At 56.8% G+C, this 21,822-nt stretch overlaps 2 protein-coding genes across 5 annotated transcripts in view; one reads left to right on the forward strand and one right to left on the reverse strand.

Moving 5' to 3' along the window:
• Nucleotides 1–4,707, forward strand: part of LOC119108405 (proton-coupled amino acid transporter 4) — a 20,076-nt gene extending 15,369 nt beyond the window's left edge. The window contains exons 8-9 of the mRNA XM_037231977.1: nt 1,898–2,070; nt 3,010–4,707. Of these exons, the coding sequence (XP_037087872.1) occupies nt 1,898–2,070; nt 3,010–3,257 (421 nt within the window). The 3' untranslated portion in view covers nt 3,258–4,707. The remainder of the gene's footprint in view (nt 1–1,897; nt 2,071–3,009) is intronic.
• Nucleotides 4,708–5,650: 943 nt separating this feature from the next.
• LOC119107174 (LARGE xylosyl- and glucuronyltransferase 1) lies at nt 5,651–21,504 on the reverse strand. 4 transcript variants are annotated; one of them, XM_037230559.1, is made up of 14 exons: nt 21,333–21,504; nt 20,931–21,025; nt 20,289–20,414; nt 16,437–16,621; nt 15,150–15,341; nt 13,758–13,976; nt 11,646–11,855; nt 11,209–11,334; nt 10,433–10,906; nt 10,017–10,175; nt 9,361–9,540; nt 8,790–8,885; nt 7,964–8,094; nt 5,651–6,456 (listed from the first exon to the last, which is right to left on the reverse strand). In XM_037230559.1, the coding sequence occupies exons 2-14, from the start codon at nt 20,935–20,937 to the stop codon at nt 6,378–6,380; spliced, it is 2,184 nt and encodes a 727-aa protein (XP_037086454.1). In that variant the 5' UTR covers nt 20,938–21,025; nt 21,333–21,504; the 3' UTR covers nt 5,651–6,377. The 4 variants fall into 4 exon arrangements, with proteins under 4 accessions (XP_037086454.1, XP_037086455.1, XP_037086456.1 ...); XM_037230560.1 differs by having other exon boundaries at nt 21,307–21,504; XM_037230561.1 differs by having other exon boundaries at nt 21,453–21,497.
• Nucleotides 21,505–21,822: the final 318 nt, after the last annotated feature.

The following is a 21,822-nucleotide window of genomic DNA, read 5'->3' on the forward strand; positions in this document are numbered from 1 at the left end:
CTCTCTTCTCTCTCTCTCTCTCTCTCTCTCTCTCTCTCTCTCTCTCTCTCTCTCTCTCTCTCTCTCTCTCTCTCTCTCTCTCTCTCTCTCTCTCTCTCTCTCTCTCTCTCTCTCTCTCTCTCTCTCTCTCTCTCTCTCTCTCTCTCTCTCTCTCTCTCTCTCTCTCTCTCTCTCTCCTCTCTCTCTCTCTCTCTCTCTCTCCTCTCTCTCTCTCTCTCTCTCTCTCTCTCTCTCTCTCTCTCTCTCTCTCTCTCTCTCTCTCTCTCTCTCTCTCTCTCTCTCTCTCTCTCTCTCTCTCTCTCTCTCTCTCTCTCTCTCTCTCTCTCTCTCTCTCTCTCTCTCTCTCTCTCTCTCTCTCTCTCTCTCTCTCTCTCTCTCTCTCTCTCTCTCTCTCGCACTATGTTTCCTTTTCTTTTTTCCCTCTCTCAGGCTCTGCTTGCTGACCTCGCTCTCTGCTGCTTGCGATTCACGTGACTGCGGCGCTGGATCTCGCTCTTCTTTCTCAATGTTTATGTTTTTATATTTTCTGCTTTATTTCTGCGCTTCTTTTGCTCCCTTTGCACTCATTTCGTTTTAACTACGACTTTGCATATTGCATACTTAATACCTGGCAACCTCACAAGCTTGCGCATTTTATTTTAACTCGCATCTGTTATCCCGTCTTCGGTGCATACTTAATACTTGGCTAACCTCATAAGCTTGCGCATCTATTGTAACTGTAGTGTCTGTTATCCCATCTTCGGTTTGCTGCAGCAATCGCTTGATGCTTTTGTGGCGCATCCTGGTACGCATGCCGCTGTCCCCCACGCCATATATCGTGCCCTGCGTCGACTGTTGTGGTCAAGGCGACGCGACGCGTTCGGGGCGCTTTATGGCTAACAAAGTGGCTATGGACTGTGGAATAGCTGGCGCACCTTGCTGACTGGACTGTGGGACAGCTGGTGCACCTTGCTGACTGGACTGTGGGACAGCTGGTGCACCTTGCTGACTGGACTGGGGTATGGCTGGTGCGCCTTGCTGACGTGGACTGGGGTGTGGCTGGTGCGCCTTGGCTGCCATGAGTGCAGTAAACTAGGACGTGCGAAACCGCTCCGGACAGAACTGTGACGACGCCACTTTGCGCCCAGAAAAACATTTGCACCGCCCTTACGCACATAAGTGCTTCACGTTGAAACTTGTACAAACAAAACTCTCCGTGACAAGCCCCCAACGGTGATAAGCTGCCTGACAGAAGATTTTCAGACTGTTCCGTTGTGCTGATCACAGAGTTCGCACCACCTCGCTCTGGCCTTAAGCTCGACATCCTCGGATTAACTCCCGCGGCCCTGCGCGCCGGCTTTTCGGTGTGACCCGCCGGCTCCGCCGACCGCCGCGACCCGACCCGGACTGTGACGGTGTGACCCACCGGCTCCGCCGACCGCCGCGACCCGACCCGGACTGTGACGGTGTGACCCACCGGCTCCGCCGACCGCCGCGACCCGACCCGGACTGTGACGGTGTGACCCACCGGATCCGCTGACCGCCGCGCCCCGACCCGGACTGTGAAGGTGTGACCCACCGGCTCCGCCGACCGCCGCGCCCCGACCCGGACTGTGACGGTGTGACCCACCGGATCCGCTGACCGCCGCGCTCCGACCCGGACTGTGACGGTGTGACCCACCGGATCCGCTGACCGCCGCGCCCCGACCCGGACTGTGACGGTGTGACCCACCGACTCCGCCGACCGCCGCGCCCCGACCCGGACTGTGACGGTGTGACCCACCGGCTCCGCTGACCGCCGCGCCCCGACCCGGACTGTGACGGTGTGACCCACCGACTCCGCCGACCGCCGCGCCCCGACCCGGACTGTGACGGTATGATTCGTCCGTTCCCCTGATCGCCGCTCTCCGGCCCGCAGGCTGGCCCAGGTGGTGAAGCTGAGCATGGCCGGTGCCGTCTTCCTCACCTACATGCTGATGTTCTACGTGCCCTGTCGCATTTTGATCCCGCCGTTCATCGCCAAGTTCCACTCAGAGCGGAAGAAGTTCTTCGCCGAGTTCGGAATGCGCACGGCGCTCGTCTTGCTCACCCGTGAGTTTGAGTGGCGACCGCCGCTGACCGGCCAGTGCCGAGGAGTGAGCGGGCCTGCTCCCGCCGGCTGGGCAGAGGTCAGGTCGCCTGCTGTTGGAGCCCGACGGGACTCAGGTCTCCGGCTGGTGCTGCTTGGTGGGGCCCAGTATGTGCCTGTCTAGTGGCAGTGGGTTGCGAGAGTGGGATGCGGCGACCTGCAGCTGTGTCCGTCGGCGGGAGCTCAGGCGGCTGCGGTCACTTCTGTGAGGTCTCTCAGCCAGCTGCCATCACTTCTGTCAGGTCTCTCAAGCAGCTGCCATTACTTTTGTCAGATCTCTCGGGCAGTCGCCATCACGTCTGTCAGGTCTCTCAGGCGGCTGCGATCACTACGTCTGTCAGATCTCTCAGGCGGCTGCGATCACCACGTCTGTCAGGTCTCTCAGGCGGCTGCCATCACTTCTTTCAGGTCTCTCGGGCAGCTCCCATCACTTCTGTCAGGTATCTCGGGCGGCCGCCATTACGTCTGTCAGGTCCCTCAGGCGGCTACCATCGCATCTGTCAGGTCCCTCAGGCGGCTGCCATCGCATCTGTCAGGTCCCTCAGGCGGCTGCCATCACGTCTGTCAGGTCCCTCAGGCGGCTGCCATCACGTCTGTCAGGTCCCTCAGGCGGCTGGCATCACGTCTGTCAGGTTTCTCAGGCGGCTGCCATCACGTTTGTCTGGTCGTTTTTGAGTGTCCCTGCGTTGTACTGAACTGCACACGAAGATATTCGCTTGTCGGTTGCAAACGGGCTGGTGAATTCCGTCTGGAATGAATAGCATGTATTTTTTAGATGAGCACTCGTCCTTGCTGATGCCTACCTGTTGGATGCATAGGGTGTGTTGGCGTGCATGGTATCGCAGATGTTTGGGTGCGGCGGTGGTGGCCGTGATTCTGACGCGCGTCACCTGTCTTTGCAGTGGTGGTGGCCGTGGCCGTGCCCGATCTCAGTCTGGCCATCTCGCTGGTGGGAGCCGTCAGCAGCAGCATGCTGGCCCTCATCTTGCCGCCCATCATCCACATGGTGGTGGTCAGCACCCGCTCCGGCTTCGGCCCCTTCTACTGGATCCTGTGGAAGGACTTGGCGCTCGTGATGTTCGGCCTGCTCGGCTTCATCACGGGCACCTGGGCCAGCGTGAACCAGATTGTGGATGCGCTGGGCAGTTAGCCAAGGTGTCCGACGTAGTGGACGGCAGTAGGACCGGCGAGCTGTGGGCGGACGGCTGGGCCCGGCCGCCGGGGCCGGCGCGGCCGCTGCCGCCCAGCGGCGGCGACAGTCTGACTGCCTCCCGTGTCTGGCGGTGGCGCTTAGTCGTCTCAGACGGCCGGCAGCGGCCGAAGCCGGCGCGCCGCCCGCCGCGTTCTGTCGGCACCGACCCGGCGTCATGGCCCGTGCCGCGTGGCCGCCCGAGTGTCGGCACCCAGCTGGCGTGTCAGAGCCAGGCGGAGGAAATGTCGGCACCCAGCTGGCGTGTCAGAGCCAGGCGGAGGAAATGTCGGCACCAAGCTGGCGTGTCAGAGCCAGGCGGACCGAGTGTCGGCACCCAGCTGGCATGGGGCTAGGCGGACTGAGTGTCGGCACCCAGCTGGCATGGGGGTAGGCGGACCGACTGTCGGCACCCAGCTGGCATGGGGCTAGGCGGACTAGTGTCGGCACCCAGCTGGCATGTCGAGGCTAGGCGGACCGAGTGTCGGTATCTGGAGAGCCAAGACAACGCGTGATGAGCCTGCTGAGTAGCATAGTGATCCCGCGCGTGCCCGTTCATGGCGCATATATTTATCGCAGAGTCGATTGATGACGTGAGGCGGAGGGGTATACAGTGGTTTCGCTTACTTGTATTGCGGCAATGTTTGGTTAGTAACCTTCGGGAGCGCTGTTGTACCAAATGTTTTTTTTCAGTTTCTTGGATGCTTGCCATTTTAGCGTGGTTTGTTGCGTGGTTTTTAAGTCAGTAGCTTGAGCTGGTCGTGGAGGCCTGCTATTTTAGTCTGGATTTCCCGCATGCTTTTGGCGTTCCTGCAGACACGTCCGACGTGGGTGTGGCTGCGATTGCATAATTTCAGACATTCGTAGTATTGAATGCCTCAAATGGGTTCATGAAACGTGTCGCTGGCTTCCGTTTTAAGAGAATCGTTTTTAAGTCACAAATGGTACCGGGTTTGAGATATATTAAAAGATTTCCCTCGTCTTGCATCAACGCCACGCAATGCATTGAATGAAAATGTTGGCTCCAAGGCACGCTCCCAACCAACACCACATGTTGCGCTGTTACACTCACCATGTTCAGGCTCATTGTATGCAGCCCACTGTGCCAGCTGTGCGGACCTTAGGTGGGCTTTGTGCCGTTAGGTGATGCAAGCTGTGGGCCAGCGTGGTACCCGCAGCTGAGGTGATCCACGCACGCTGAATCGTGCCTTGCGAGTCCGAATCCAAGCCGGCCGCAAACCTTGACCATGGCTGTAAAGCGGATGTATCAGTGATTTGTAATCCGCGAATGGCAAACTATAGTGAGGTATGCGATATTATCACATATTTTTGTTACACATTGTCGTAGGCTTCCATTGCAGTTTGCATTGCCGTCTTGTCCCTCATGGACCTAATAAACATGTCGGAACAAGTGCGAAGTGTGGTAGGTCGTATGCGGGGAAGTACTGTTGCGGTTTGTGGAAAAGCGCCGTGCTATTCGCGATTCGTGGAAAAGCGTATTGCTATTCGCGATTTGTGGAAAAGCTTCTTATTCGTGGTTTGTGGAGAAGCGTACTGCTAGAGGCGTTTAAGCTGCGGAAGCATCTTCGGATAAGTTTTCCACGGCGTGTTGACGCAATTTTTCTGGATCGCTGGAAAGTCCCCCCCCCCCCCCTCCCCGGCAGGTGCACAGGTGGATTGGAATCCATAAATCCTGTGGCAGGGTCCTGGTGTCCTGCAGTTGAATCCCCAATCCATCCCTGTCGCATGACTTGAGTAATCGAAAAGACAAAACTTCGATCGTTTACCCGGCGCATTGGTTAGGATACCTGGAGAGGTACGAGCTCTCTAGGATCAGCACGCGCTGCAGTTAAAGAAAAGCAGGCCAAGTCGATAAGTCGGGGAACCGCAGGATCGAAACCGTACTGTGTGCATGTATGGTAACAGCCACGAACACGTGACCCACTTTCCAGTTTTCGCACACAGCTTTTTCGTTTTGGGCTCGGCGAATGAATCCGTGTTGTACAAGGTATCAGTTGTTGCGTATGTAATGGTCGGTTTATATGCAATAAAGGAAGTGACAGGATTTTTCGCGCGTTCCCAGTGTCTTCCCGCTGTCAGGCATATGAATACGACTAAAAATGACCAAAACATTAAGCTAGATGTCTGAACCTGATGCGGCTCATTCATTTGCATATGCTATCAATTCTGAATTTTCGTAATAATTACTACCGTAACTACAGTACACCGTATTTATTCGCGGAGCACAGAACAAAGAACATATATATATATATATATATATATATATATATATATATATATCCTGCTCATAAGGTATGCAATGCACCTCTGTCCCCAACACGAATGAGGGAATATATAATATATGAAGGCAGTTGTATTTTGCATCAAATCTCCTGGACCTTACAGCCCCGACACAATGTAATAAATACGAACAGCAACGCGCAACTCTACCTACTGGCGACCAACGGGGCTCCAGGCGTGGCTAACGAGCCAGTTCGTTTCTCTTTGCAGGTACGTGGTTACGAGCCTCAGTCGCCGGACCACAGACGCCTCGCCGTCCCTTTCAGGGGCCGCCAGTCACAGGCATAGCCCGCACAGACGCCTGCGCCCATACATACAATGCTAAAAACAATGCAGTTAAGTGTTCATCGTTTTCACCACTTCAGATTCTACTCTTCATTGAATTTCCTCTCAGGATCGCCAGCCACCCTCGACTCGCAGCGCAGTTCGCGACAACATGCGGGCTGCCTCCTGGTATCACTGACAGGTGGTCCGCACGCGGGCGTCTGCGGGCGCCGCGGACTGGTCCGTACAGCAGCGGCGGCGGAGCCGGCAGATGAGATCCCCAAACGACCGCACCGCGCCACGATGGCCGCCAGGGCCCGTGCCCCGCACGCCGACCACCTCCGAGCGGCGGCGCCGCGCCCGCCTCCGCGTACAGATCAACCGCGTATAAATCCCGTATAAAAACACGCATGGTTGTTTACAAAATACTTCAAGGCAACATACACTCTGGCACCTCAGCAGTAAGCAGCGTGCCGGTCGGTTGACCACATGTGTAAAGCATACAGTTAATGAGACTCATACAACGAATGAGAAGTCTTCCCCATACTTTTCCTCCATCTCTTTGACGAAAGACTGCTTCAGCATTTTCAGGCACCTGAAACAACGGAAGTTGATTAGCTCCATGGATTGCCGATGAAATAAATAATGTCAATCAAGATGGTGCCCACCTATCTTACATATATATCCTAGTATACAGACTATATATATATATATATATATATATATATATATATATATATATATATATATATATATTACATACCATATATTTCATGTATCGTCATACATCCCACCATCACGTCTCATGCAAATGGTATTTTGATAGTATGCATCAGGCCTCGCGCCTCATTTCCATATTCACATGTGTTGGCGCCTATCATTCGCGGAGCACAGCTGGTCCAAGTGCTTAAATAAAGAGTATTGCTGGCCTTCACATGGGTGCGGACCGCGTAACATTAACTAACCGGATATTGTACAGTCTCAGCGGCGGTCTGGCCCGATCAGTTACGCTGTAGTCACGGGCTTATATTTTCGCAAGCGCCAATCGTTCTGACGTGCGGCCTGCGCCAAGAACAAGCACAGTTCTTTTAAACCTGTGCTGTGATATTTCTGGCCGTTTCTACGCAAGCTGCTTGACCAGGCTTGGTTTTTCCGCAACATCGCAACGTCACAGGCACGCCTCCTCATTCTCTTAGCATGGGACACGTGATACCCTCCACTACCGCCCAACAGAGGGAACACGAATTGAAACCGGGTCCATATCTCGACCGCCCGGCGTTGTCGAGCCACGAGATCAGCACATTCTGAAGGCCAGTCGTGTCAGTACAAGTGAGGGTCGGTGTATGCGATGTATGAGGCTTTTAATGATTGATGTAAAATGTCGGCAAGCAGCGCACGCAGAAGCAAAACGAGCCGCAGGATACGCCCGGTTGTCTGTCGACACAGTCGTCCGTCACCAGATCGCCAGGCCCTGCCACGATCAAAGCCAGCTCAACAAGGCAGCCTTTGCGCAGTATCTTTGGTAACTTTTGATGCGAGCAACCCACAACAGTTCACTCCTGCTTGCTAAGCTCATGACAGATCGATATTAAAATGCATTGAACACTATACCCTTCCCATAGGTTCTCAAAGCAACGGGCTGCAGTTCGCCTGGTGTTTAGGTGTCATCGGGATGACAACACTCAGATGTTGTCATCACATCACGTCGCCCGCCCCAAGTCGTGGAAGGCGTCTCACTAGTACGTATTGCTGCAAACTTCACGGGGACATCACAGAGTTGGTAAAAGCGATGCTGGCATGCTTGATAGCTCGGAGCTTCGACATCTTTAGTTTTGTTATTTCAGTCACCTCCGTCAACTCCGTCTCCAGTTAAACGTTCACTTCCGGAACGAAAATCTGCACTGTATGATGAGGCTTTCATCCCATAGAATGCTGGGACTAGCTAGGTGGTCACGTTAAAACTATAAAATAATAACACAAAGATATAAAACCAGCACCACCGAGTTATCAACTGTGACCAGCAGCCTCCCAGCACCCCAGCTGAAGGAGAGCGTGTAGACAGCGAGCCCCGGCTGCCGCCGGCGGCGGCGGCGGCCACTCACTGCCTGTACTGGCGCGAGGTGCGGAACTTGGCGATGTCCAGACTGGGCGCGTGCGGCATGTGGATGACGAACGCGTTCGGAAGCACGATAAATTGGAAGCCACGGGCGTGCAGCTCCATGATGTGCGACACCTGGCGGCAGAAGCCAGATACGCTCGCGCCCTGCTACCCTGAACGGCGCTCGGCACGCACACAGCCCCAGCGGCATCACCCCAGCATGCGTGCACGCCCAACGGCCGGCGACAGTGGTGGAGCTCTGCGAAGTAACTTGGAGAGGGACAGGGCTGAGAAGTGAAAATGATAAAAACTACTCCCAAAAGAGCGGACAAAAGGGTTCCTCCCGGGATTGGGCCCACATTCTACTCAGTTGACGGGGGGCGGGGCTGGAACGTCCCAAACTGCGTACGACACTACACCTCTGGAAGGGGAACGTAGGGCCTGTGATGTGGCAGATCGTAAGATTTCCTTAAAATATCTTAACCCGCTTTCAGCAGTGTTGAGCCATTCTGTACCTCAGTATCTGTATCATTTCTACCTCTCAGGACTGAGCACATCATCATTGATCCAGTATATCAACGCGGCGACTTTTGTATGAAAACAGGTCTCAAAACAGCGCCGGTGACACACACTTTAAGATGGCTTTCGCTTCTGGGATGACTCGGGCACTGAAGCAATCAAAACACATGACTCGATTGCATGGAACACAACTGAAATGCAGTATGAAGCCAGGTCGGGTCGTGAAACCTGCAATCCAATTGCCACCTTGACTTTACTAACGAAAGACCACCGACTGCTGACCGCCTGGCAGCAGTTGACAATGCTCTCACCTTGTTCCAACCGAATCCGACGAATCGGAGATCGTACATTGGTATCTCCTCCTTCCTCACCACGACATACGGCTCGAAGTCCGCCTCCCATTTGACCTGGGACACGGCGACGGGTCAGCTCCGCGTCGCCCACACAGACGACGTCACGTCCAGGCGACCCGATCACAGCGCGGCGCGGGCCCGCCAGTGTCGGGACGCGGCGGTCTGGGCTGACCCGTCCGCAGCCAGCCAGCGCCCGTCACGGTTACAGCAGAGTGGCCAATCCCATGCTGCTTAGCCCTTCCGTCGCCAGTACCACAGAACAATCAACCACAGCGCCGCCCGTGAGACACATGCTAGTAACCGGCCCCGCCAGGCCACGGTTGGTATGTCATGAAAGCTTCCGTTGGCACGATTTCTTGCGTTGGTGGCGAGAGCCCAACAACGCCTATTCAAGGAGCCCGAGTGTTCGAAGCAGCGAGCGCGCACTGCCTGAGGCGTGCTGAAGCCCACGAGGCGGGGAGCAGAGGGCCGGGTGGGCCGCGCAGGAGCGGCGACGCAGACTCCGGTGCGAGGAGGCGACTGCACTCACCGGGTACGGCGTGGTGGCTGTCCGCCACTTGCCGTAGTCGGTGGGCGCGTGACCCTTGGACCAGACGTGGTAGCGGAAGGTGAAGAGGTCGCCCATGTCGAGCATGGAGAGCAGCTCGGCCTTGCTGCCCGGGAACGAGAGCCGGTACCGCTGCGTCTCGAACGCTGGCACCACCAGCGCCTGCCGAGCAGAGCCCGCCGGCGCCTCAGTCGGAGCGCTCGGCGCGCCGGCCCAGGAGGCCGCAGGTGCCCCAGCTCGGCCCGCTCTTCAGGTCACACGCTACGCACCACTCATCACACGCACACTCACGTCTCCCCCCCCCCCCCCCCCCCCTGTTGAAACAACCCATCGCGCATTTATCTCCTAAAAGTCGGATTTTTAAAGGCCATTCGATGAGCTTAGTCTTCCCCTCCGTCACCCAACAATCGCCCATTCCTTTCAAAAACACTTTCCACCTGTCTCCATAAAGAAGCTAATCTGCCTATCACTCCATGAGAATGCCATATTCCCATTCATCCTTACGAAGTATCTATCAAATACTTCCGCGATGGATCTGCCTGGCCTCCCCGAGAGGTCTGCCTTTCGCCGTCCTTCCAGCACGATCACGATGGGCCCGCCACCGACACCAGACCCGGTCAGACGACCCCGCTGCGCACCTTGGGCGTGTTCATATCGCTGAAGAGGTCGCCGGCGGCGCGCATGAGGGAAGAGTAGAGGCCCATCATCGGTAGGAAGTCGATGTCGGCCAGGAAGACGTACGGCGTGTTCACCTCCCGCAGCGCCACGTTGCGCAGGTAGTTTACCGGGTAGTACGTCTGCAACGGAGGCACACCGGTGCAGCAGTCGGAACAGCACGCACGCACGCACGCACGCACGCACGCACGCACGCACGCACGCGCGCCGAGCCCCACCAGCGAGTTGCACCACACGAGGCAGACACAGGGCGCCGGACCGCACGCAGCCGACGGAGGCAGCCAACAAAGGTGGCCACGTTGCAAGCCCAGAGCGAGCGACCTCGCGACCTCGCGACCAGAGCAGCCTCACGAATCGCCGTGGAGCGGCGCCCACCTACCCCGTCCTTGTAGACGACGTGGTAGCCGACGTTGGTGCGCTGCCGGAGCACGTCCGAGTCCTGGACGTACTGCAGGAACACCTGGGCCTCGGCGTCCGACATGTAGACGGCCAGGCTGACGGGGCCCTGCCAGTGGCGGCAGAGCGCCTCCACCATCTGCAGCCGGTCCATGGAGAGCTGCGCCACCAGCGTCACGCCGCCGCCGGCGCGCGCCGACTCCATGTCGTACTGCAGGTAGTAGAGGTGGGTGCGGTACTCGGTGGCGCGCGCCCGCTGAAAGTCGTAGCACTCGTCCTCCTCGCTGAGCCGCGACAGCTGGTCGCGCCAGCTCGGCTCCTCGCCGGCCGGGCACGAGAACAGCTGACGCCGCAGCAGGTTGCCGTCGTACTCGAGGAACGTCAGGTGCTGGTTGCGGAAGAACTCGGCGTTCTTGTTCTTGACCTTGAGCTTCTTGGGCGAGTTCCAGTGAATCACCTGCGGGGAGGGGCGGGGGGGGGGGGGGGTAATTACCAGTCGACCCGCCACTGGACCACAGTCGCGCTCGTTTACCGTCCGGTTCACCGAAACACCCACTTAATGTAAGCCCTAAGCGTGTTTGGCAAATCACTGCGTTTCATTGCACGCCGCCCCCTCGGGGTTCGTTTCCTGCCAGGACAATCAGACGGTCACCCGACACTGGTGCGCGCCTCCACAAGTCAACCTAAGCTCTGACAGTGCTGCCGACACGCGCTCACGTCCGCCCGTGTCTCTGGCCCGGCTGCTGCCGCATACGTCACCTTGAGGTCGGTGACCTCCGTGTAGCAGCGCTCCGAGCGCGTGTTGTCCGATAGCTGCACGTTCCACTGGCACGACAGGCGATACACCATGTCCGGGTGGGTCTTTATCACAGCATTTATCACATCCTGCCGGCGCCCAGGTTCATGTCAATCGGCTGAATGATCGGGTGTGTCGTTGTCTAACTTGCGACGACTCATTCACTAGCCGTGCACAGCGCACAATTAATCGAATTTCACTTAAGTTATTCAGTGCATTGGCGAGGAGCATTACTTACATAGATAAGACAGTAGTAGTAGCTTTATTCCTCGGAGAAAACCACCATGTTTGACTCGTGCTATTGTTTCGACAAAGGCATGTTGCCGAAATATCAGCCCAACTATATCTCCATTCTCCTGGTTTTCCCCGAGGAATTACCTTTTTAGGAATTACCAATTACCTGGTCGGCCAGCTGCGTGGAGAAGTGCGTGACCAGGTACTTCTCGGCCACCAGCCGCCACACCTGCTGGAAGTTGTGCACGCGCATCCTGTCCAGGTCCATCAGGATGACGCCCGTGTTGTAGCCGCGGCCGACCGCCGGCCACGGCCGGTGGTTCTTCCACAGGCTGCCCAGGTACCAGTCGCTCTGGTTCTCCACCAGGCCCAGCATCTGGCGACAGGGAACGGTGCGTTGGCGGCGGCCTAGCGCGAGCAGCGGACCGGTCCCGGGCCATAGCGGGCCAGTCCCGGGTCACACCGGATCAGTCCCGGGTCACAGCGGACTAGTCCCGGGTCACAGCGGATCAGTCCCGGATCACAGAAGACCGGTCCCGGGCCACGATGGGCCAGTCCCGGGTCACAGCGGATCAGTCCCAGGTCACAAGTAGACCAGTCCCGGGTCACAGCAGATCAGTCCCGGGTCACAGCCCAGGTCCCACCGGACTAGTCCCAGATCACAGCGGACCAGTCCCGGGTCACAGCGGACCAGTCCCAGATCACAGTAGACCGGTCCCGGGCCACAGCGGGCCAGTCCCGAGTCACAGCGGGCCAGCCCCGGGTCACAGCTGATCAGTACCGGGTCACAGCGGACCAGTCCCGGGTCACAGCGGACCAGTCCCAGGTCACAGCGGACCAGTCCCGGGTCACAAGCAGATCAGTCCGGGTCACAGCCCAGGTCCCACCGGACTAGTCCCAGATCACAGCGGACCAGTCCCGGGTACACACCCAGTCCCAGATCCAGTAGACCGGTCCCGAGTCACAGGGGCCAGCCCCCGGGTCACAGTGATCAGTACCGGGTCACAGCGGACCAGCCCCGGGTCACGCGGATCCGTCCCAGGTCACAGCAGACCAGTCCCCGGCCACAGCAGATCCGTCCCGGTCACAGCCCAGGCCCCAGCGGACTAGTCCCAGATCACAGCCGACCGGGTCACAGCGGACCAGTCCCAGTCACAGCGGACAGCCCCCGGATCCCAGGTCCCCAGCGGGCCACGCGGACAGTCCCGGTCCACAGCGGACATCCCCCGTCCGGGTCACAGGGCCAGCACGTCCACAGCCCATGGGTCACAGCGGACAGCCCGGGCCCACCAGCGGACCAGTCCCGGCCACAGCGGGCCAGTCCCAGGTCACAGCGGGTCCGGTCACAGCGGACCAGTCCCAGGTCACAGCGGACCAGTCCGGGTCCAGCGGGCCATGGTCACAGCGGACAGTCCGGGTACCGGACAGCACAGCGACAGTTCCAGGTCAAGGGCCGTCCGGGTCAAGCCGGCACGGAGTCCGGCCACAGGACGCTGGAGCTGCCGCGCCTGGTCACCAGCGCACTCCGACGGCCACTTCCACGGTTGTCGGGAGCACCGGGTTAATCTGCGCGTCTCGGATACCAGAGGTATGCAGTTCGATCACTCGCGGTCCCCCCCCCCTTCCTGCCAGGGCGAGCGGCAGGTGATGCCCTTTAGCCCTCAAACAAAAGCGTCGTGAAACTTTAATGGCGACGACGTCCGGTATCGTAAGCGGTGTCACCGCGGGAACTGCAGCAGGTGGGAGGCGGATCATGGCCTCCTGCCAGCTGCCTGGGGTCACCGCTGAGACAGAGACCCAGTGGTGGACCCCCGCCTCCTGAACTGGACTGGAGTATCCTGCCACCACTGCGACCGTCATAAGGCTGCGCAGACGCACACAGAGCGAGACTGAGACGAATGCTGCGGCACAGACGGAGACAAGAGGGCACGGAGAGGAGACCAACGGACGGAAACAGGCCGACAGACAGACAGCCGGAAGCACGCAGAGATGAAGTTATTACTGCGAGTGACCCGTGAGCAGCCGGCCGAACACGCAGCCCACTTGTCCGGACACACGGAGTCAGTCTCACGGACACAGACCCATCAGAATAATGGGGACGCTGCCGAACACGCAGTCCATCTGTTCGAACACATGGGATAAGTCTCACGGACACATATCCATCAGGATACTGTGGACGCTGCCGAACACGCAGCCCCATGTCCGGACACACGGAGTCAGTCTCCCGGACACAGACCCATCAGGGATACTGGGGACGCTGCCTGAACGCGGGGTTCACCTGTCCAGGCTTAAATCGACTGAATAGCCTCCAGAGCTCGGCGATGTCCGTGGCGAAGGTGATGTCCGTGTCGAGCACGATGGCCTTTCGTAGCGTGACGGGCAGCACCTTGGGCAGCATCAGCTTAACCAGGCCGTACACGCCTGAGTAGTGCTTGTTGGGCACCCAGTCGACCTCATCGGTGATCTTCCGGTCGATCCGGTACATGGTGAGCTCCACCTGGCGGGATGGTCCGCGTGTCACTCGGCTGGCCACGGCACGCCCCTCGAGAGCCGTTGTCCAGCCGGATGGTATCAGGTGATCCTCCAAATGGCGCATGCTTACAATCACCGGCTCAAGTATAATAGCCGCAATCACCAGCGTTAGATTTGTTTTTAAAATCGTGATTGAACACCAGTTTCGATCTTTGTTCTGCAGCTGAAACACATTAAAATGTCCACAATCGGTCAATATATTTGTTCTTGATTACGTGGGACGGAAAAGCTGCTCCCAAGTGAATTCAACTACCCATTAAGTAATGTAGCAATTATCTTCTCTTCATTCCCTGGGATCACAAACGTAAACAAATTCATCCTAAACTTGTGTCATGACATTTCCATATCACGTGAACTCGCAAAATTCCTTCCCACAAACACCGTTTTTCACATGAACTTGTAAAAGGCTATCCACAGACATACACACAGGCAGCAATAGGCTAGAACGGAGCCCGCCTACGACCAACAATCCGCGTTGTCCTAGTCCATGGTGTATGGCACAAAACCAATGATTTCAAACACCTGACATCGCTACCTCCGAACTCACGACCACGCACCCTCTCAGAATGAATGCATTTAGTATAAGTGGAAACAAAAGTTCGCGAGCGCTCTCCGTCTCGATGACCTGTCAGGTCACGCTATTTTCGAATGACAAGCAAAGTACCAATTTGTCCAGAAAAGCAAGAGCGAGTTACATAACGAGGCTGGATTGGTCGCTTGTCAGTGAGCTTCGTAGCACTTTGTTCGATTCAACATCACAAATCGGCGGTGCTTGTGCACTCTGGGTCAGGTATTGTCCACAACTTATGTAGAAATAGCTGAACAAGGAAACCTAACATCTCAAGACACTACAGAGTTCCAGCAAAGCAAATCAAAGCACCACCCGACAAGCACTTTCCATCAAATCTAGTTTTGCACGATTTTCTCTTCAACAGGAAGTCCACCTAAACTCACACGTAACAAAAAAGCACGACCTGGCGTGATAGTCCCCGTTTACTATCTCCTTCTACTCATTCGCTGCACAACCAGCTGGTGTGCAGCTGGTTGTGCAGCGACAGGTGTGCACAACATCGGAATGCCTCAGAGACGCGCCAATCACAGCGAAGGACCCGTCGGCCGTGCCGGGCGGCCGTCTCACCTGCGGCACGCCCCACGTGTGGAACAGGTGCGACAGCACCTGCTCGGCCACCTCGTCCACCAGGAAGTAGAAGTGCAGCGGGTGGCGCCGGTAGAACAGCAGCGACTTGATGAGCGTCACCACCGAGCGGGTGGAGTTGTAGCCGGCGCAGACGATCACCACCGACACCTCAGCGCACTTGCTCAGCGGCTCCTGCGGCCGAGGGTCGGTCACCGGCGTCGCTCGAGCAGCGCCTTCTCACGCGCCGCATGGCACTGCACACGAATGTGGCAGTCCACACAGTGTATTGGGGTGTCTGGGGCCGAGGACCAGTCGCCGGCGCCACTCGAGCAGCGCCCTCCCACGCGCCGCATGGCACTGCACACGAACGTGGCAGTCCACACAGTGTATTGGGGTGTCTGGGGCCGAGGACCAGTCGCCGGCGCCGCTCGAGGCCACACCTCTCACGCGCCGCATGGCACTGCACACGAACGTGGCAGTCCACACAGTGTATTGAGATGCCCCAGCATGGGACTTTAAATGGGGCGTGATTTACAGGGGAAGGCTGATGAGGTTAGTTACTCTGCTCACGTGCTGAGTCGTTCATGGATGATTCAGCCTTTGCAGGCAAGAGGTAGGTGGCAGTGGTCACCCAGGGCTAGCTCTCTTTGTCAAAAGGCTTGTGTTCCACAGATGGTCCAGGCGTTTCCGGCCGCACCAATGTCCCTTTTCATTTTTTTTTAATGCATATAATGTCCGCACTTTTACATACAACATAACACTTTGACTATGAAACAAACAACAACAACAAAAAACGTAAAGCATATACAGGCTTACAACTCCACAGATTTTGTCTGAGCTCTTCACTTATGGTATCCTCGTTGCATTCCACTGTGCCAGTGCTTACCCTCTGCAGATGTATAACTACCAAAATAAGACAGCCAAAGGAGGTGCACTTGACCATGTGATGGGAGCTTACCCCCGGTGCCTGTGTGCGGCCTGTGACGGTGACTCACCTCTGGCGCCTGTAAGCCGTCTGTGACGGGGGCTCACCTCTGGTGCCTGTAAGCCGTCTGTGACGAGGGCTTACCTCTGGTCCTGTGTGCGGTCTGTGACGGGGTCTCACCTCTGGTCCTTTGTGCGGTCTGTGACGGGGTCTCACCTCTGGCCCTGTGTGCGGTCTGTGACGGGGGCTCAACTCTGGCCCTGTGTGCGGTCTGTGACGGGAACTCACCTCTGGCGGCTGGGCGCGGTCTGTGACGGGAACTCACCTCTGGCGGCTGAGTGCGGTGTGTCACGGGAACTCACCTCTGGCGGCTGGGCGCGGTCAGCGGCCGTACCGTTGCCGCCCGTCTCGTCCAGCACGGCCACCAGCTGGTTGTGCGCGGCGGCCAGCTGGTGGCGCAGCATCACATTCTGCTCCTCCATTTCATGCACACGGTCGGCCAGCCGCATCTCGCGTGTGTTGAAGCCAAGCACATTGTCAGGATCATCTGGCGGGCGGAGCACGTGATCATGGTCTGGTCGCAACACTAACAAATGACACATTGCCAGTGCCACATGAACCCTGTGATTCATGAGCCAATACCATGAGTCAGCCAATGCGTCACTAACAGCCCAACTGAGACTTGTGGAGGAGTGAGGCCCAGAGAAATAAGCCGAACCACAGGATGTCTTATTACACATGCAATTAGATGATGAGGATACACTGGCGCAAATCAATACTGCACAATGTCATGAGTGAGATGAAGCTGGAGAACCAGAGGTCCTTAATCCCCAATGAATAGTGACATACGCCATCTACAGGAACATGACTTTGTGTAGCGCGCTTGACTGCATTCAGCCACCTCACTCTGCGCCTCAGAGCTCACTGCTCCCTCCTGGCGGCGGGAACCGCGCTACAGAGGTGTAACTCCGCCACCGGCCCTCCCCGGCGCCGGCGAGCACTGCGCTCACACCACACTCCCCGCTGATATTATACCCGATCACCACACTGGTACAGTTGTTCCAGCTGGCGCACCCTCGAACCCATTCCCGACAGTTCACGTTCACCCGCAGGGCTCGGCCCGTGCTTGACCGCTCCCCTCCCGTCACCGGCCACGGTCACGGCCACGGCCACGGCCACGGAAGCCGGCACCTCAACAGCCAGGGCGTCGCCATCGTCCCCCGCGTCGCTACTGGGACGTCGCTACGCCGGCGGCCCCGCGCAACCGGCGGCGGCGACACGGCGAGCCGCAAGGCGCGCGCGTGGCGAGACATGCATCGACCTCGACGTTCTGCGCGGAGGCGACCCTGGTCACCGTGCCGGTGGAACTCGGAACATCGCAGTGCCGACTGGGGTGTTGAGGCCACACACGGTCACCGGCACTGAATCGGTGTGCGTCCTCCGGCTGCTCATTCTCCTCCGCCTCGTTGATTCTAAACCGTTTAATCTCGTATCGGAACAGCTGCTTGGCAGTGGAAGAGGCAGGCTGCTCACTTCGCGACATCACATGGTAGCCTTAGACGGCTTCCATGACGGAGCAGCGTTTCCGCGCCGCTATAGTCTTCACTGACTGGCGACCCTCGCTCCTATATCCCGTGTTTAGACGGGACATGCGTACAACGATACCTCACGCTCAGCCCCCACCAACTGGCGAACACGCCGACAGCCAAACTGCGAAAGCCGGTGGCGTTGTCAGTCAGCAGCTTTTTCGGTGTGTCACGCTCGAAGAGAACATCGACCCGAGCTGCCCGACGACACTGGCCGTGTCCTGGCGCCTGAACCGCCGCCAGATGGCGTACCGCGATGGTCCACAGTCGATGGGTGTCAGGAAGCGCTGATCTCCGACGTGACCGATGTCCATGCTGAGCCTGCACCAGCGCTCGGCAACTCCCAGCGACTCTTCCTGCCACTTCGCAGGCGCCGGACCAATCTACTGGCATGCCTGACACCAGCGCGCGACACTTCGCACCTGCTTTCGCGTGACCGACGGATACAGCCTTTTGCGGAACTGCAGCGTGCGCTTGATGCCGGGGTGCCCGCCGGTTTTGTGGGCGGCAGCGGTATCGGGCTCGGCAGCAGAGGTGACGGCTCCAAAAACCGGCTGGCTGGTCACAAAAGACCGCCACTTCTTCGGCACCCTCGTCAGCACGTCAGCCCTCTTCTCCGCCGAGGAGACGAATCTGACCACCAATCAACGTCTTAGATCACATTTTCATCCACCTGCAGTGCGGCTCACAACGCGAGAGAGCTGTATGGAGCTCCCAACCGTCCAAATACACGACAGCCTCATTCACATCACAGCGGTCGTGAGCCGGATCAGCGCTCTTCACGCGCTGCGGCGCCTCAGCAGCCATCGCACGTGGATCCGGATCAGACACCTCACATCCCATGAAGCGCTGGCCACGGTGGCTCGCCTTTCCAGGTACGATGCTGCCACACGTCACCATCCAGAGGCATGAAGGCAGCTCGTCGGGCGGCCGCACAGTGGAAAGACGACACGACTGGGTCAGCTCCTGCGGCATCTCCCCAGCATCGTCGTCGCGCCCCCAGAGGAGGCCGCACCGCTCTCGCCAGGCTCGGATGGCCGGCACTCGGGCTCTTTCCGACACACGTTCAGCTGGGATGCAGACCGGACCGTGACGGCTGACGGCTGACCTGACGACCCTCCTCGTCCACTGCAGACGCCATACTCTCGTCTGCCAGAATGTCGTTCGGATACGGTGAGGTGGCATGGTTGATCCTCTCACCCCAGTCCAAGGCGGTGATCAAGTCCTTCTTCATTACCAGAGGCGCGACGCTGAGTCCCAGACCCAGACGAGTCAGACAGTGCCGCTGTCTGCGGAGCACAGTTGTCTGACACGGCCACAGTGACCGGTGCACGTGAACCTGAAGATGGGCTTTGCGCGGATCGATGAGAGCGATTCCTTGTCCGCGGCGACGCCACTCCTTGATCTTCTCACCACAGACATCTGCGTCGACCTGTATGGAATGAGCAGGGTGTTCAGCTCGCTTCACCCACAACCAGGCAAACCGCCGGTAGAGCGCCTCTTTCTGTCCGGCTGGAGGCTGGCGCTGACTGTCACCTCTCCGGCGCCGTTTTCCGGGCAAGAAGACGCCATGCGCCCCAAAAGACTGCAGCGAAAGCAGCGCAGCGCTGCTGCGCGCCCCGGCGCCCACCATGGCAAGCCAAGCAGTTCCGCGCGAGGTGATTCAACTGACCGCAACCGCGGCAAGTCACGCTAGCCGCCACCGGAGCCGCCTCCTCGAACTGCCGGCCGGCACGCTCAACGCGAACACTCCCTTCCACCAGCACAGCTCGAGCGCCGCTCGGCAGCTGGCTGCTGTCCATGGCCTTCATGCGCGAACCCGCTCGCAACGAGCGGCGGCAGCCTCCAGTAGGCCGGTAGTAAAAGCGCGGGCCGGGCCAGGGCCGGACGTGCCACCGAACAGCGCGGTCAGGCGGCGCAGGTCGGCCACGTACTCGTCACAGCGCGACCTGCGAGCGCCGAATTGTTTATGTGCTAAAACTTGTCCACAGTGAAGGTGGCAATTAGGGCACCCCTGACCTCCCTGCTCAGCTGCTGGTACACAGTCAAAGCTCCACCAGCAAGTCTCAGTGTGATGATGCTCTGTGGTTTGGCGAGGCCTCGCAGGCGACACACCAGCTTCAACTCTTGAGCCACCAGGTGACAGCATGTGACGCTCAAGCTCAGGGATCAGCTGAAGATCCACCACACCATCCACAAGTGTCACTGCTGCCATTAGAGCCTCCTCACTAGTTGGCATGGCTGGAATAGCCTGTAACTGGCTTGACTGTATTCAACCACCTCACTCCTGCTAGCTTGCTGCCCCCTCCTGGCGGCGGAGGCCACCCTGCAGCGGTGTCACCTTTGCCACTGGCCACCGCCAGCCCAGGCACCTTCCTAGCACTGGTGCAATAATCCTACCACTATTCAGTTTAAAAAGTCAATTGCAACACAAATTACACAAATAACTGAGTAAAAGGTGAGTGTGGCACTGTGCAACATTTTTCTCGACATTTCTTGCTAGAGCTTTGACTGTGTTTCTGTCACCTTATGTTTTGCAATGAAGTGTGACACTAGTGCATGTGCAGATATCACATGCAATGTTATTCCTGATGGGCAGCTCTCTATCTGAGGCTACTTTTTCCTCACCTTCCAAGGAGAGATAGTATAGAATAGCTACAATTGCCATGGCTAGCAATGAAGCATATATAGCCAGCCAACGTCTTGCCAGGATGGTGTGAAGGCCATATCTTTTTGCTCGCCGAATGCTGATTCCTGCAAATGCAAAGGTTTTGACATTTTATTAACACCATTAGGCATGCTTTAACACTCCTTATATGGAGCACTGGCAATTGCAGTTGATAATATTAGCACTAAATGCTCAAAAATGGCATGACCAGAAATTGAGCCAGGCCCCTCTCCCACATGGCAGTCTGACCTGCTAACCACTCAGTCATCGCTTTTCCAATTGTGACCTGTTTTGAAAAAACAAATACAAATAGTTTGTTCAGCTGCCATTGCAGAAAAACACTGCTGTGCTTGCACTCAATGTATTCACATCTGCAATTCCTCTTTTGCATCCTTAAATGGAGACAGTGTTTCCTATAAGCACATGGGCTGTTTTAGCTGACACTAAGACACATCCATGCTAACTGATTCCCTGCATGTCTGATGTCTCTCAGGCATCCCTCCCAATCCCTCCCAATCATGCCCAATCACCACTGGCATGCTCTCTCTTGCCAAGTATGTCAAGCTATTTCTGATCCAATGCATTCCAGCTGTAATGCTTACCTGGCATGGCTGAGTGGAGCTGCTGATATAATCATCTACTGGTGTAACAAATGTTACTTAAGTTATCTGATTACTGGAATATTCATTTTGATTTCCTGAAAAAAGATATGAAGTTCAAAGCATTTTGTTCTGACACATTCTAAAAGCTATGTCTTAGAATGTCTAAAGTATGATCACCAACAACCATGGTTACATCTAGCTGATTTATACCTCAATGGATTTGCTCTAGAAACAAGTGTAGTCCCAAAATTGCGGCAGCAATGCCAGCACTCATACACAGTAGACCTGGGCGCCCTTTACATGATGAACTTCTATTTTAGGCAACATTCTGCAAGAAATGACAGAAATATTATCAATGCATGTCCAACATAGTTACCAGCAATACAATCACGCTTTTCATACCCTGGTACTGGACAACGACCACAGTTGCGGTGCACTTGTATGCTACCCACAATCAAGACCTGATCATTAAGCGATAAGAATGCAAAGTACGTGCGCGCTTTATGCAATTACAACCCGTACTTCACCAGCACAGGCAACCCAACCAACACATTTCATGGATGTGTGGGCTTCACTGCCTATCCCAGCGCCACGACGAGCACGCTGCTGTGGAAATTGTGTGAGATTGCTGTGGCGCAAACAGCTGTTGCGCTGCATCTGGTCTTTTTTGACGTCAAGAAAATGCGCAAAGATGCCTTCGTACCGTTTAATAGCATCGCATCTAAAAAAGATCCTTTTGGACATTAAAATTGCTTAGATTGGTGCTTCCTCTGCACTCCACAGGGAATCTGAGACTGAGAAAGATATTGGAAACACGGATGTTTTTAGGACGCTTTGTTTGTGTGGCACGTTAACTGTAGACGAAATCCTGCGGTTCTGCAATATTTCTCAT

The sequence above is a fragment of the Pollicipes pollicipes genome, unplaced genomic scaffold, assembly GCF_011947565.3.
Source record: "Pollicipes pollicipes isolate AB1234 unplaced genomic scaffold, Ppol_2.1 Scaffold_6686;HRSCAF=7923_pilon_pilon_pilon, whole genome shotgun sequence".
NCBI lineage: Eukaryota > Metazoa > Arthropoda > Thecostraca > Pollicipedomorpha > Pollicipedidae > Pollicipes > Pollicipes pollicipes.

Bases quoted from the DNA above. Each gene is read 5' to 3' on its own strand.
- LOC119107174 (XM_037230559.1), bottom strand. The intron at 16,622-20,288 runs GTGAGGAAAAAG...TCCGCCCGCCAG, and splicing joins ATACTATCTCTCCTTGGAAG to ATGATCCTGACAATGTGCTT. The intron at 11,856-13,757 runs GTGAACCCCGCG...CCCTGTCGCCAG, and splicing joins GTCGATTTAAGCCTGGACAG to ATGCTGGGCCTGGTGGAGAA.